At 47.2% G+C, this 14,679-nt stretch overlaps 1 protein-coding gene across 3 annotated transcripts in view; it reads right to left on the reverse strand.

Moving 5' to 3' along the window:
- The window catches only part of IPO11 (importin 11), a 92,865-nt gene that overhangs the window by 14,481 nt on the left and 63,705 nt on the right, over positions 1 to 14,679 (reverse strand). For all 3 annotated transcript variants that reach the window (XM_076066887.1, XM_032953626.2, XM_076066886.1), the window contains 5 exons: positions 13,142 to 13,222; positions 5,674 to 5,769; positions 4,616 to 4,729; positions 3,133 to 3,254; positions 534 to 629 (listed from right to left, as the gene is read on the reverse strand). In XM_076066887.1, coding sequence (XP_075923002.1) covers positions 534 to 629; positions 3,133 to 3,254; positions 4,616 to 4,729; positions 5,674 to 5,769; positions 13,142 to 13,222 — 509 coding nt within the window. The remainder of the gene's footprint in view (positions 1 to 533; positions 630 to 3,132; positions 3,255 to 4,615; positions 4,730 to 5,673; positions 5,770 to 13,141; positions 13,223 to 14,679) is intronic.

The raw sequence follows: 14,679 nt of genomic DNA on the forward strand, positions 1-14,679 counted from the left end.
TTGAAATGTTGGAAAAAATAACAAAGTGTCGTTATGCATGAATGAGCATTTAGGTGGTGGCTCATCCCCATTGGAGATGGACGGATGAACTATCATGTTTTTTTTTGCAGGCATAGGGCTCTCTTCACGACCGCTGCTATGCAAATACAGGGTGTGACCGCACTATCCTCGTGGTGGCGAGATATTAACTACCTTGCCTGGTGTACAGGAGGTCGTGGTTTTGATCCCGACCCTGACGCCTGCTGTATATTTGAAGTTTGCATGTGTCTCTCCCTGTGGTCGTGGAGATTTTTCTCTACGTCCTCTGGTTTTTCCCTCCACGTTTAGAATAAAAAATGCGCTCAGACTATTTAGCTGCAATACATTTCCACCTAAGCCACTTCTCATTGGGTGATCATTCGTGTCCAGGTCGCTTCTGAAAAAAAGCTATACAGCTTCATGGGCCTTACCTGGTCAAATATAATTCGTTTAATAGTCGTTTAAATCCCCACGCCGCCCCCAGCCACTTGGTCCCCCCCCCCCACCTTACTCACTCTCTGTAGGCGCCTCCGTCCGGGTCTTCCATCATGATGTCGTGCAAGGCCTCGGCGCAGACGTTGACGAGGCCACAGAAGCGGTCCTGGACAATGCTGCACAACAGCGTCGGCTCAGAGTCGCACACACGCGTGCATTCCACACGAAGCCACCCGTCGTTCCACCAACTCGGAGTCTCACACGCGCGATATACACGTACATACGTACGGAGAGTCAGGCGAATGATTACGGATTATATATGCAATGATGCATACATTTATAGATTAAAAACTTGTTTTTGATGCTCATGATAACACCTGTCGAATCATCATAATCATTTCATTTTATAAAGCGTCATTTATGCAATTGTGCATACAAATTATATTCGAATGCGATGCTAATGTTAAATTTTGTGTTTGTCAGGCTAATGGCCAAAAATAAAACATTTCCGGGAGAGATAAAAAGTATATACATATTTAGAAATTATACAAACGATTGAAAAAAAACACAACACTCAAATATTTGTTTTACAAGCCTAGCATTTACAGACATACAGTTTTAAGGTTATTGAAAAATATATTTAAGGTGACTTTAGGAATACCGCTACAGCACCATCCTGATATCTCCAAAACCATTGCGGTGACAAGTCAGCAATGCCGAAAATCAATTTAAACTATTTTTGTTGTCATTACCAGACGTGTAGCTACAAGATAAGAGCTGTTAAGATTCTTGGGGTTGAATCGTCCTTTTACACTAAGGGAAGACGTTCACTGAGACGTGGACGGACCAGCAACTGAACGTGTAAATGTGCAAGTCAAATTGTTGCACTGTCAAATGAGGACTGAACTTGGCATTTTTGTATTTGTTGAGCTGGTACAGGAAATTATACATTCCTATGGCAGAGGCAACCATATCCATCGAACCATCGATTTTATATGGCCGAGCAGAAAGCGTTTGCTACTCGCTGCGGAGGTTCAAGATTCAAATCCAGTGGCCGGCCTTTGTCGTTACTGCAGTGGTCCAGTGCATGAACCAAAAAAACACCGTCTGCTTCTGCACAGTGGAAGTTAAAATATCTCATGACGCCGTTCGCAAGGGCGGGCGCCACTATGCGCCGGGCATCGTGGTGCAAATTTGACGAAGAAATATATATCTGCCAATTTAACTCAGTTGGAATTTACATAGCAATCAGCGCCCTCTACTGCAACACACTCGGGCAGGACCCTCCATAAAAACAAGTCTCAATGAACTGTGGGAGGCTTTCCTGGGTATAAACAATTGTACGAATACATAACTACAAAACGCCCCACAAAATGGTAACTATTTGATGCACGCTGGTGCATTTAAGATGCGGTAAAGCCGCATCCTAACCCCAGTGGGAGCGACGCCGAACAGCCTTCTCGTTCGCAAGCCAAAAGGAACTGAGCCCTTTGTCTTTTAATTTCACCCTAAACCAATGTGAAATATACCCTGCGGCGGTATCAGCATTTCTCTCCAGCTCCCTTCCTCTCCCGGCTGAAAGAAGCCACGGATAATCTGAATGCATGCATCGCCTGGGCGTGAATGATGCGAGTAATTGCACCTCCAGTGTCTCCGCGCGTGTTTGTCTATGTAGTGCAGCGGGGGAGCGGTAGTGTAGAGGTGAGCACGCTGAGCTACAAACTCGGTTCGATTCCTGCTCACGACCGATAGCAGTGGTGAACATTTTAGCCGGTCCTGGGCCTCCCCTAGGTCGACAAGAGCCTTAAATGAGAAGGTAGAGCGGTTGCGTAAACATCTGCACTGGGGACACAGAGGCGGCCGGGCGTGGCGCTGGCCACCCAACTCCTCGTGTGCCGTTGTTGGCCATCAAAGATGCTCGCTCACAGCACCTGCCAAGTCTGTTAAGGCTACATGGGGGATCTTTGTCTTTGTGTGCACACATAATCCACGAAAGCGTGCACCGCATTTATTTATTTCTACGTAATTGCTGAGCACAAGGCCCACAGGGTCAAGTGAGCAGAAGAAAAGTAGCACTTTCTTGCAATTGAGCAAGATTGTTATCGTTATTATTGTTGATAAAAGTGACGATGGTGGGAGGAGGCAGTTCCAAAGAGGAGCAGTTCCAAGGGAAGAAGCCGAAAGAGAAGCGGTCATTTACTTTTACTTTACACTTCTAGTTAGTTTACGACCAGCGTGCGTGCACTCTCTAACTTAATTCACATCGAAGGAAATTAGCCACACCTGAAGCAAAAACCCTGCGCATATGTACAAAACACTAGTTTTGTTTACACAAAGCCTGAATAAATCAGTCTGGTGGACAATCAATTAATCCCCTTTGAAAATTACGCATATTACATGCGCATAAACCTTGCGCGGACTAGCAATGAGCACGGTCATTTAATTGCCTTTTTAGCTTCGGTCCGATACGGGCGGCAGGCATTAATCAGCCCGGCGCCGCGGCGCTCGACATTCAGAAATGTAAATGAGACGGGGGAGTCGCAACCACCACCACTGCCGCCACCACCACCACCACCACCACCGCCGCCGCCTCCGCAAGCCCACGGCTGCTGCCGCTGCTGCTGCTGCTGCTGCTGCTGCGTGGCGCTTCACGGCGCTGCACGCGCAAGCGCCCCGTACCTGTTGTCCGTGGGGAGGAGGGAGGCGAGCGCGAGCGCAGACAGCTTGCGCCTCCCTGGCTGCGTGATGTTGTCCATGCGGTCCACCCACATGTCCACGAGGGAGCCCAGCAGCTGGTCCGGCTGTGAAGCGATTAGAGAGGCGAGCGCTCGAGCGTAGCGCAAAACAAATGCGGAATCGCTCACCCACTTGCTGCGTAAGCTTTCGCGATGTTGCTTTTGCGTTGTTGTGCCGCGTCTTATTCGGAGATCACATCCTGACGTTCTGCTCCCACGTGCTTGCAGCTTCTTCGTTTCACGAAAGCAAAACGCCGGATGTCGTGCCGAACAACGTGCGGTACAGCAACAACAGCGTGTCAGCGGAGCGACAACTCAAACGATCTGGGTGACTCAACAGGACGAATTATACGTGGGAGAGCAAAGCCAACTGGGAGTCTTTTGTATCGCTAACTTGCTCGCTTGCTCGCCTGTTCGTTCTTTTATGGTGGAAGCAGCCAAAAGGCGAGGGCAAGGCACCCTGAACTCTCTGGTTTATACAAAATGAAACGTTGTTTTTTTCCCGTCGTAAAAATCCATTTTGATCGCGCGAGCCTGAAAACTGGATTCGAGCCTAGGAACTCGGCGGAGCTGGCTTGATGCTCTGACCTCTGCGCGACCTCTAAATCAAGCAACCCGATAGAGATGATGAACAAGGCACTGCCTTCACCTCGAGACCAAGCTCCTTTTGGGAAGACTCGCAGATGAGTGCATTGCCCCCCCGCGTGTTAGAGATCAGCCCGTGGAATGCGACTTCACATAATCACTTCTGGGATGTTTTCAAGTGACCTCTTATCCACACTGGGAGGACACTGCATATTCAAATACACGTTGCTGTTGATGTGTTCTTTGCATAGTAGTCCAACTAGTGTTTAGTTTTATTCTCAGATCTGGATTTTGTTTTCTGAAATTTCAAGTGAAAAACCAAATGTATTGAGGACCACGCCGAGACCATATTAGCACGCTACACTCACATAACCCTGCTTTTAGTGTTAGCGCGGTGGGCTACGAACGGTGCGAAAGAAGTTGAACATGCAGTAAACCCTCTCTATCCGCGAGGGTTACGTTTTTGAAAACGCTCATGAATGCAAAAACCTTGTTCCACTGGGAAAAAATTTGAGATACATTGGGGGGAAATGGTAAGTGTCGAATAACAGTGACTTCAATGAATACGTAATAAATGATTAAGACAATGTTTTTTTTTTGTATTACCTTTGATAATGACGATTTGACGTCGAAGGAGATGGTGGAGATGGTGAGGAATTCATGATGCAGTTGTTTGATAACAATAACGCACAGTTGTTATCATTTTAGCACGGCTGAAAACTGGAATCGAGTCTCGGATTCTCAGCCATGCTGGCTTGGTGCTCTCACCTCGGAGCCACCCGGTCTCCTTTGAAACTAAAACCATCGTAAAACCGGAAACACCAAGACACAAGGCTCCTCACCTCTTGGCCCAGCTCCATGCCGATCTGCCCGAGCAGGCCCGAAAAGTACGCAGGGTTCTGGAGGATGATTCTACCAAAGATGCCGAGGTACGTGGCCATCACAACCGGATACCTCTGATTGTGGCGAGAAGCACGGGGGGAGGAGGGGGGACACAAGGAGAGGTCACCTTCCCTGCACGCGAAAACACACGCTGCGACAATCTGCCGCTGCTGTTGCTGCTGCTGCTGCTAGAACGTATCACAACGTCCCCCCCCCACCCCCTCCCATTTGTGCTCGTCTGTGGTATCACAAAAGCAATCGGAGTGCTTTTTATGCACGAGAAACAGGTGCTTTATCAAGTCCATTGTTCGGAATTATTCACAGCCTTCGATATAACAATTAAGCGCCAATTAAAGTGGGTTGGTTAACAACAACGCCCACGTAATCCTGCGATGATCTGGTTTACGTTGAGAACGCTAATTGCGGGGCTTTTGTAATAACATTCCAACGGGGTGTGTATACGCCGGTACGTCAAACATGTTAATGCATTTGGCGATCTCAGGATATTCTCTCACCACGGTGAATTTCAAATCAGGAAGGGGGAGATGGGATGGGCAGGGGGGGGGGGGGTTGAATGTACAGGAGACAGCACTCGCGGCTTGCAGATTTGCGCTCCACAATTATAAAAGAGAAAACCAAGCGCTGGAGTGGATGAAAGAAAAGGATTAGTCTGGGCACTGATTCCAGCCAACAAAGACGGTCACTGCATCGCACGCTTTCAGATGTGCTTCTGCAGCCGTCTGGAACGCAGTTTCTTCTCATATTAGGAAGCCACTGGAGCTATGCACCTTCAAATCTATATATTTAAAACGGATTTTTTTAGAACTGCTTTCTTTGTTTAGTTTGTTGTCCTTCCCCCGCACCTCCAATTCGCACGGTTGGCTACGTACGGTGCGAAGGAAGTTCAACATACATACAGGCAGAGCAAAAAAACTAAAAAAACGACTACATACAAATGCCGGCATATATGTATGTGTATGTATGTTGTATATGAAGATTAAAGCTTCGAGTCCGTTACCTCCCCATCCAGGATCCCTTTGAAGATGCTGGGAAGGAGTGGGTGGAAAATCTGTGGCCCTGCTACTGGGTGCACTTTGAGAATGTTTTCAATGATCTGCAAATGACAAACACAACAACACAAAAACAAAGATCCTCCATATACATTTTTATTTAAAGCTTTCGTGACTGCAGGGATTCATATTCTTGGTTCTTTCGGTAAAGTCACGTAGAAGGGAAACAATAAAATAATAAAAATATAAAAAATAAAATTCTCACGACGTTTCGACTGCAACACAAGCAATCATCATCAGGTGTGAAAACCACAGCAAGCAAATTTGAAAAAAATGGCGGTTTTTTTTAACGTTAGCACCACGGAGAGCGATTTGGCAGTGATTCAAATGGACGAGTCCATCTATGTTCGGAAAAGAGGAGGGGGGAGACGAAAATAATGGATGCGGTCTGAAAGCCACCGTAAGCGTGAACAATCAATTAAGACCCAAAATGGTTTATCAAATCCTTCCAATGATTGCTAAGCCAGAATCCATCTTCTCGGTTGAAATTGTCTCTGTGTTTGTATATGTGGATAGCCTCATGTACGAATCTCTCATGATAGCCAGATGGCTTGCAGAGAACCTCTGTCTTGGAGAAGTCAATGTCACGTGAGCCTACTGAATTATAGTAGTGAGCGGGAATCGAACCCGGGTCGCCGGGTTTATAGCACGAAGATCGTTGCACTACTGCTCATCGTGCACACACATCAACATACACACACGTACACGTGCCGCACATGTGTGCAAATGATGTGCACACCGAAAGACCAAAGGTGTTTTTTTAGGAAGACAAATGACTGGAGCGGTTAAAAGCAACGGAGCAAATAATTTCTAACCATATCTTAGAATTCTTTTGATGTCTCACCTTTTTTTTCAGTACAAACATCAGTAGCCCTTCTGCCCCCAACCCCCCCCCCCCCCATACTTTCTGCCTTTGACATTTGGATCAACAAAAAATAGGCAGATGCACAAGGCTTAATTGACTCCCTTATTTTCTTTATATTCACGGGCACTTGCATTTGATCCAATAATCGGATATTTCGAATTGACCGACAGACTGACCGCGGTCCAACCCTCAAGTGCGAATGGCGATATGCAGATTTCAATCATGGAAGGAGCTTAAACTTGAACTCAACAGTTTTTGTTAATTTTACCAGGTTAGGCCCACTGAGCTACATAGCTCTTTTTCAGAAGCGAAGTGGCTGATCATGTAGAAATGTATAGCAGCCAAATACTCCAAATGGGGCAAAAACCCAAAGACCTGGAGAAAAATCCACGCGACCGGGGAGAGAACATGTAAATTCCAAATATACAGGCAGTGTTAGGGTCGGAATTGAACCCACGACCTCCTGTATACCAGGCAATGGTTGTTAACATCTCGCCATGTCGCCTGTTTTTGAACCACGTCGCAGTCATTTTGTGTGCTGGCAGAATGACAACTTTAAAAAAATGGACCCGTCATGTTTTATGATTACGGGGGATGGATCAATATTGTTTACAGTTTGATTCGGGTTGCACAAAAATCCACGCCGGTATGCAGCATGCGCTTTGCTGACAAATGCACTAGTTTTTTGACGCATTTCCTTAGGACAACACACTGCCAAAGATTTCCTTGGTGACAGACCAAAATGAATTATTGATGTGTTATCAAAGCAGCTGGAGTTCTGAACAAATAAGCGACAGTGCCTCTTCGCTTTGTTTTGCGTTCTTCTGAAAGGAATTTCTTTTGTTTCCGAAGTTGTGAAAACAGGTGCGCTCAGCCTTGCCAACAAACACTGGCAATACACATTGTTTTTTTTCGGTAAAGTCACGTATGTAGAAATACCATAAAATTCTATTAAAATAAAATAAATCAATCACGACGTTTCGACCGCAACACAAGCGATCTTCATCAGGTGTAAAAAAAACAAATAGCACATAGGGTGACATCAACGCAACACACAGAGAGCGTTAAACTGCACGGAGGTAAATACAACAAGATGAGAGACGAGAATTCAACAAACCTAAGAAAAATTTACGTGATGCAAAACCAGTCGGCCAACGACACAGTTAGACACTTGCCTGGCAGACCACGAATTTCAGAAGAGTGCTAAATTTCGTGTTCATCCTCTGGGTTGAACACGAAATTTTAAATCTTTATTGGCAATACAACTTAAGCACCGTCAGATTTGCAGGTGCACTCCCTCAAAGACTTAAATCCATTCCCCAAGCATTCACTTTGGACAGTTAAATAAACTTTCACGAAGGGCAGAAAAGCAGTGGGCCGTTTCGAATATCCCTCTAGGTGTCCCGATCCATTGCCCCTGGCCAAGCCTCCTGGACAAGACTTCATGTCCATATGGGAGCGCGATGATCTGCGAGTACAAGGATGAATAAATGAAACATTAAATGTACAAAATTACACTTAACCACTGTCATCGATGTCACGGTCATCATATATATCTGTGGATGCAGATCTTCTCTGAATTCCCAGGTCAAGGCTTCGGTCTATGGGTGACCGAGATAGTTCCCGTGTAGCGCCCAGGATATGGAACGGTCTTCCACGAGATATCAGGATCTCTGAATCTGTGGACATGTTTTAAAATGTGTCTTAAAAGCTATGTATACGCTTCCACTCATTAAACTTGAAGTTCATTTCATAAATGGAATTAAATGTATTTATAATATCATTAGTTTTATGCTGAGTGTCTGCTGCGACAGTGCTTTGAGATCCTTGATGAAAAGCACTATATGAATGGAATTTTCTATATGTAATAATTCAGAATTTTCAACAGAGCAACAATCCAGATTATGTCAACCTTTGCTGAGTGGGATGTCACTCATTCAACCTCTGGTGTCCCACATAGTCCTGGTGTCCCTTATCCCCAGCCGTCCATACTGTCAACTCCCTGTCTCCGTGTCCAAGTACAGGCTCCAGACAATTCTCTTCTCGACCTATAACTCGCTGCCTCTCTCTCTCCATAGATCAAATAAATATGCTCACTGTTCTGACGAATATCTTGAGATGCGGTCACATTTGGATGCAATATAAATCCGCACTGTATGGGAAATGTACTACAACAGAGGAGCAATAACATCACTCTCACAGTTCAATGAGCCTCCCGTAATGCAGCATCACATCTATGCGTGTATTGATGAACAGATTCACTCAGAATATTTATTTATACTCGAGAAATCCGATGAGCAATAAAGTTCTTTATCACTGATTAAACACAGAGATTAATGGATTACAACCGATTCCATGCTCAGGATATGTGCATTTTAACAAGGCATGTGATCACACGAGGCTAACGTTTCAAAACGTCCCGTAAAGGACACGTATGTGCCAAGCAAACACGTTACCTGCACTCATTGGGTACGAGAGGAGGATCGTTGTTTTAAAAGCCCTAGCAACACCATGCCTCTAACTTTTAAGCGAGCTCAGCCCCTTCTGTCACCGCAAAGGACTCTTTATACTCGGTCGACACTCACATAAGCTTTGTTTGCATTACTATTGGAATACCGCGGTGGCAAGATGTTATCGCCCTCTCCCGCTATGCAGGCGGTCGTGTGTTCGATCCCGACCGTGACGCCTGTATATTTGGAGTTTGCACGTCTCTCTCCACGTGGTCGCGGGGATTTTTCTCGCGGTTTCAGAAACGTGTGCTTAGATTATTTGGCTGCTCTGTATTTCCACACGATAAGCCGCTTTACTTGAGCTACCATTTATGACCTGCGAGCTTCTGAAAAAAAGCTATATATGTATGTTGAACTGCTTTCGCACCGCACGTAGCCAACCGTGCTAATCGGAGGTGTGGGGGAAGGACAACAAACTAAACACAAAAATCAGTTTCAAAGAAATTAGTTTTCAATCTAGATTTAAAAGTGCAAAGCTCCAGTGGCTTCCTAATATCGGAAGGAAGAGCGTTCCAGACGGCCGAAGAAGCAAATCTGAAAGCGCGCAATGCAGTGACCGTCTTTGTTCGATGACGAGCCAAAAGCCGCTACAATATAGCTCAGCGGGGGGCCTTACCTAGAAAAATAAATCTTTAAAATTAATATGGTTCAGTGAAAGTAAAAAATAGGATGGCGCCAAGGTGAAACCTGCCAAATGGAATATTTATATATATTTTTTAAAGTCCTATTTGCCCCTCTGTAAGTAAAGGCTTCCCCCACACCTCTTCCAGAGCCCAGCGATAACGGCTACGATTTTAGCAGGGGGTGGGGGGGGGGCCTGCGGACCCCGCACGCGACCTGCTCCTCGCGCTCTCTCGTGCACCGCTCCACATACAAAAATGGAACTTCACGTCAAATCTTCACCTCCGCTAGGCTCAAGAATAGAATCGTAGCGCTCGCAGCTGGCACAACTTCAAAGGGTAAAAAACCCAGACTGATCAAAGGAGTGGCTGATTCATGTCCTTCCCTACCTAGCATATGTGAATGCGCTCGGACGGCCAATAAGAACGGCTTTTACCAGCGCACTGGAATCTCATCCGCACCGATGAGGTCACACCGCCTTTTTAACCCCCCCCCCCCCGGGCAATCAAATTTAAATCACCCCCCCCGCCCCCCCCCCGCATTGATAACGTGTGAATTTTTTCTTCGTGGTCTCCTAACACGGTCAGAATGAATTACGATCAAGCAACCTGTTTAACGTTACGCTCGTTAAAACTCATTTCTTGAGAACTGATTTTTCTGGATGATGAATGCTGTACACGTGGTGTAATTCGTCTTCGATATTGATGCTTTTGCCTCGTGTACGTTTGTTGTTGTTGTTGCTGTACTGACGCAGTAACACGGATCTCCCGTGTAAAATATCCGAGAAACTAGCCTAATGGGATCATCCTCTGTAACACATTAAGCACACTCAAACTCAATTGAAAGTTTAAATGTGGCTTGAAGGGACCAGATACAACTTCGCTGGCCAATGTACACTTCTTTAGAATAGCTTTCTTGTGTTTTCAGTTCCATTTTATTTTCAGTTTCATTTATTTGGAATAACCCTGTGAGCCATTCGGCTCTTGATCCGGGTGCAACCTGAAACAAACAGTAAAATTACAAGATACATTTATAATTTACTGCACACAAATTGAGACATCCCTTCCCCGCCGCACCTCCCGATTATTGGCTATGTACATAATAAAGACTTCGCAGTTCTGTCGGGCGCAGTGGCGGCCGTCGGCAAACAGCACCTCCGTCTCGTGAAACCCACGCGGAGGGCGCTGCACGCGACGGCTTTGAAGCGCTCCGCCGGGCTTGCGGGCGGACAAACGGCGCTCTATGCCTTATTTCCGTTATTTACAAAACGCGGCGCCTTGCAAGCATCGCAGGCAGACTTGTTTGCACGCTGATGTTTTTATTTATTTCTCACAACATACCTGTATGTACATATCTTTAGCTTGGGTGTCGGATCATTATATATATGCATATTGTATATGTAACCCTTCCCCATCTTCGTTCACACAATCTTCACCATCAGCCGCGAGTGATCCGGTGGTGGATGAAAGCCTCAATGTGCCATCACAGTCTCTTTACGGTCCTGCCATGCAACATCTCATCTAGATCCTGCACATGGGCCGGCTTCATCGCTCAGTCCCCACGAGTTCTCCCTTTGCCTGCCATGGTTAGTCTGGACCCCCAGCGCTCATCCCATCCAGCGACGTGTTCTGCCCAATCCTGCTTACTTTTCTCCGACAGTTAATAGACACACAGATACACGGAGATAGAGAGTTGACAGAGAAACAGAGAGAGATGCTCAAGGCAGATGCGGCAGGGAAACACAGGGAGAGAGACACACACACACACGACACAAATAGACAGAGACACAGAGACATGGAGATATAGACAAAGACTGAGAAAGACATGGAAAGTGACAGCAAAATATATAAACACACCAAGTCAGACATGGAGCTACCCAGAGAGACACTGAGATAAGAAGCGACAGACACAGAGAGAAGTGTGAAGGCCTCTAAGGAGACGGGGGGCTCTTTGCGCAAGCGTAAGTTCCGCACGCGTAGAGGCAGCAGTGCTGACGAGGACAAACCTGTGAAACGAGGCCACAGTGAAACATTTCCAAACATAATGATAAAAAAATCAATAGTAACGCCACCTTCACCGAGCAGCAAAAATCCCGACTTAACATCCCTAGCTATACACTGTGTGCACCTTACGTTCCCCGCCATTAATTCTGCGCCAAGTGACGGGCTCCATAACTTTAATGCAAACAGTTTGGGTCACGCTTGGCCGGATTCCGTTTGCTTAATGGGGGCTCTTGCACCATGACCCGAGTGTCGGCGTGAGCAAGGGCCCGGGCTACAACACCCCCTCCCCTTACCCCTTCCCCTCCACCCTCCCCTCGCCCGTCGATCACTGCCAGCTCGGAATGCCATTTCTCCATGGCCAGCAATGCATTTGTCAAGCGGGACTGACGGCGGTGGAGTGACTCGCTCACTCGCTCGTGCGTCCGTCCATCCATCCATCCGTCCGTCTACCCCGCCACTGCAGTGCGGCAAAAGTCAAGGGTTCTCTCCCCGCCCCCCCCTCACCCTGTCGCTGTAGCTCGCAGAGAGACGCATGCACTCAAGAGGTTCCGTGTGTCGGGATGGCTACAGGGACCAGTCTAATTATAGTGGGGACACGACCCCCCCCTCCTCCGTCCATCGTCTCAGTCTCTGGAGCGGCGAGTGGGGGGGCGGGGGGTTCTGTCTCCCCCTCTCCCTGCACACCCTTGTCTCGGATAAGGAGTACAACTGGTCGCGAGACGTGCAAAAAATTAAATTGTCGCGATTCGAGGTCACGATTTTGACTCGAGAATGCATTAATTTCCCATCTCCTTTGTAGCTGTCTGTTTTGGAAGTCACTTTAATATTGTTAGGAATTTTTATGATTTTTCAATCCTCCCGACATTTAATGAAATGTCATGACCCGAGGTCACAAAGATTTAAATGATTTTTTTCACCTCATTTTTGTGTCTCCGAATGTCTCGCCTGTCTTGTTTTCGTTCGAGCCATTACTAGCCTAAACTTAACATCTCCATAATATTGCACACATCGCAAATAACATTTTCTGCACGTCAAGTCTCCACCATGAGCGAGTTGAACGGGATGGTGGCCAGAGTGAGCTGATCAGTGGACGAGTGAGCAAGTGGGTTAGAGAGATGAGCGAGCGAGCGGAGCGGGTAACTGAAAGGATGAATGAGTGAGAGAGCAGGCGAGCCAGTGAGCAATTGGGTGAATGAGTGACATAGCGTGTGCGCATGAGCGTGCGCGCATGAGCGTGCGCGCATGAGCGTGCGCGCATGAGCGTGCGCGCATGAGCGTGTGCGCATGAGCGCGTGCTACCAAACAAACGACAAAACTGGGCGAGTCGGCGAGTGAGCAGGTGGGCAGAACACAACGATTGCAATTAAGGGAACGGGACAAGCACGTACACGTGGAGTGACGGACACACCACACTCACCTTAAGGATGTGCACCTGCCCCTCGGTGGTGATGTCGGCCTGCAGGTCGCAGAATGCCTTGCACAGCGTGGCCCCGTAGCTCTGCGGGGACGCGGTAACATTTACATGCGAGCATTCATCATCCAGCAGAAGGCCCCCGAGGTTACCATTACCATACGGCACAAAGGCAGATGACAGCTCAAGGTTCCAAGAACAAGCCAACCACTTGGGCTTGCAAATCGCGAAGAGCCGTCGGTTCCATCCTGGCAGCATTCTTGCCTCCATCGCAAAGACGCGATGATACGATCACGTTTCGATTTTGTAGATGGACACGGTGAGTGCGTGTGTGTGCGTGGGAGCGTTAATGTAGCGGTTAGCGCGCTGCGCTACGAACCCAGCATCCCGAGTTCGATTCCCGCTCACGACGAACACCCGTGATGATTATCTGAGCTGGTCCGGGGCATCCCCTACGTCGACTCAGCCTCAAATTAGTACCTGGTACAGTGTGTAAACATTGCCACTAAGAAGACAAAGGCAGCTGGGCATGGTGCTGGCCACCCACCCCATCGTGTGCCGTGCCGGTCCTGATAGGTGCTCGTTAACGGCACTTGTCCCAGCAATCTGTTAAGGCTACACGGGGGATCTTTGGTCTTTGTTTTTTGTGTCCCAGGATGTCCAACACGAGCTTGAAAAAAAGATGTAAAATTCACGACCAGATGTTCCGTCACACTGCTCCAATAAAATCACTGTCACTGCACTGAGGCTGTGTTAAACCGTATGGGATTTGAGTTCACAATGAGGTCACTCAACTAACTTTCCCTCCCCCTCGCATGAATTGTCACGAATCAGGGCCATGAACCATTTCAAGGATTGATTCTTTCTTGTTGCGTTTTTACAGTCTCGTTTTTTTCAGTTCATAAGGTCTAATTTATAAAGTTTGTATATCATTGGCATTGCTGTAATGTAAGCACATTACAAGCATAAATCCGAGAATATGCATTCTCATGCACGCAACACGCTGCATATTATCGTCTTAAACCTCAATATTAATCCATGCATCAGCCGCACACCGACCCAGGCATATACCCAGACATACACCAATCCATGCACCCAGACATACACCAATCCATGCACCCAGACATACACCAATCCATGCACCCAGACATACACCAATCCATGCACCCAGACATACACCAATCCATGCACCCAGACATACACCAATCCATGCACCCAGACATACACCAATCCATGCACCCAGACATACACCAATCCGTGCACCCAGACATACACCAATCCATACACCCAGACATACACCAATCCATGCACCCAGACATACACCAATCCATGCACCCAGACATACACCAATCCGTGCACCCAGACATACACCAATCCACACACCCAGACATACACCAATCCATGCACCCAGACATACACCAATCCATGCACCCAGACATACACCAATCCATGCACCCAGACATACACCAATCCATGCACCCAGACATGCACCAATCCATGCACCCAGACATGCACCAATCCATGCACCCAGACATGCACCAATC

Source organism: Petromyzon marinus, chromosome 13 (assembly GCF_048934315.1).
Source record: "Petromyzon marinus isolate PM22_M1 ecotype Great Lakes invasive population chromosome 13, UKy_Petmar_22M1.pri1.0, whole genome shotgun sequence".
Lineage (NCBI taxonomy): Eukaryota > Metazoa > Chordata > Hyperoartia > Petromyzontiformes > Petromyzontidae > Petromyzon > Petromyzon marinus.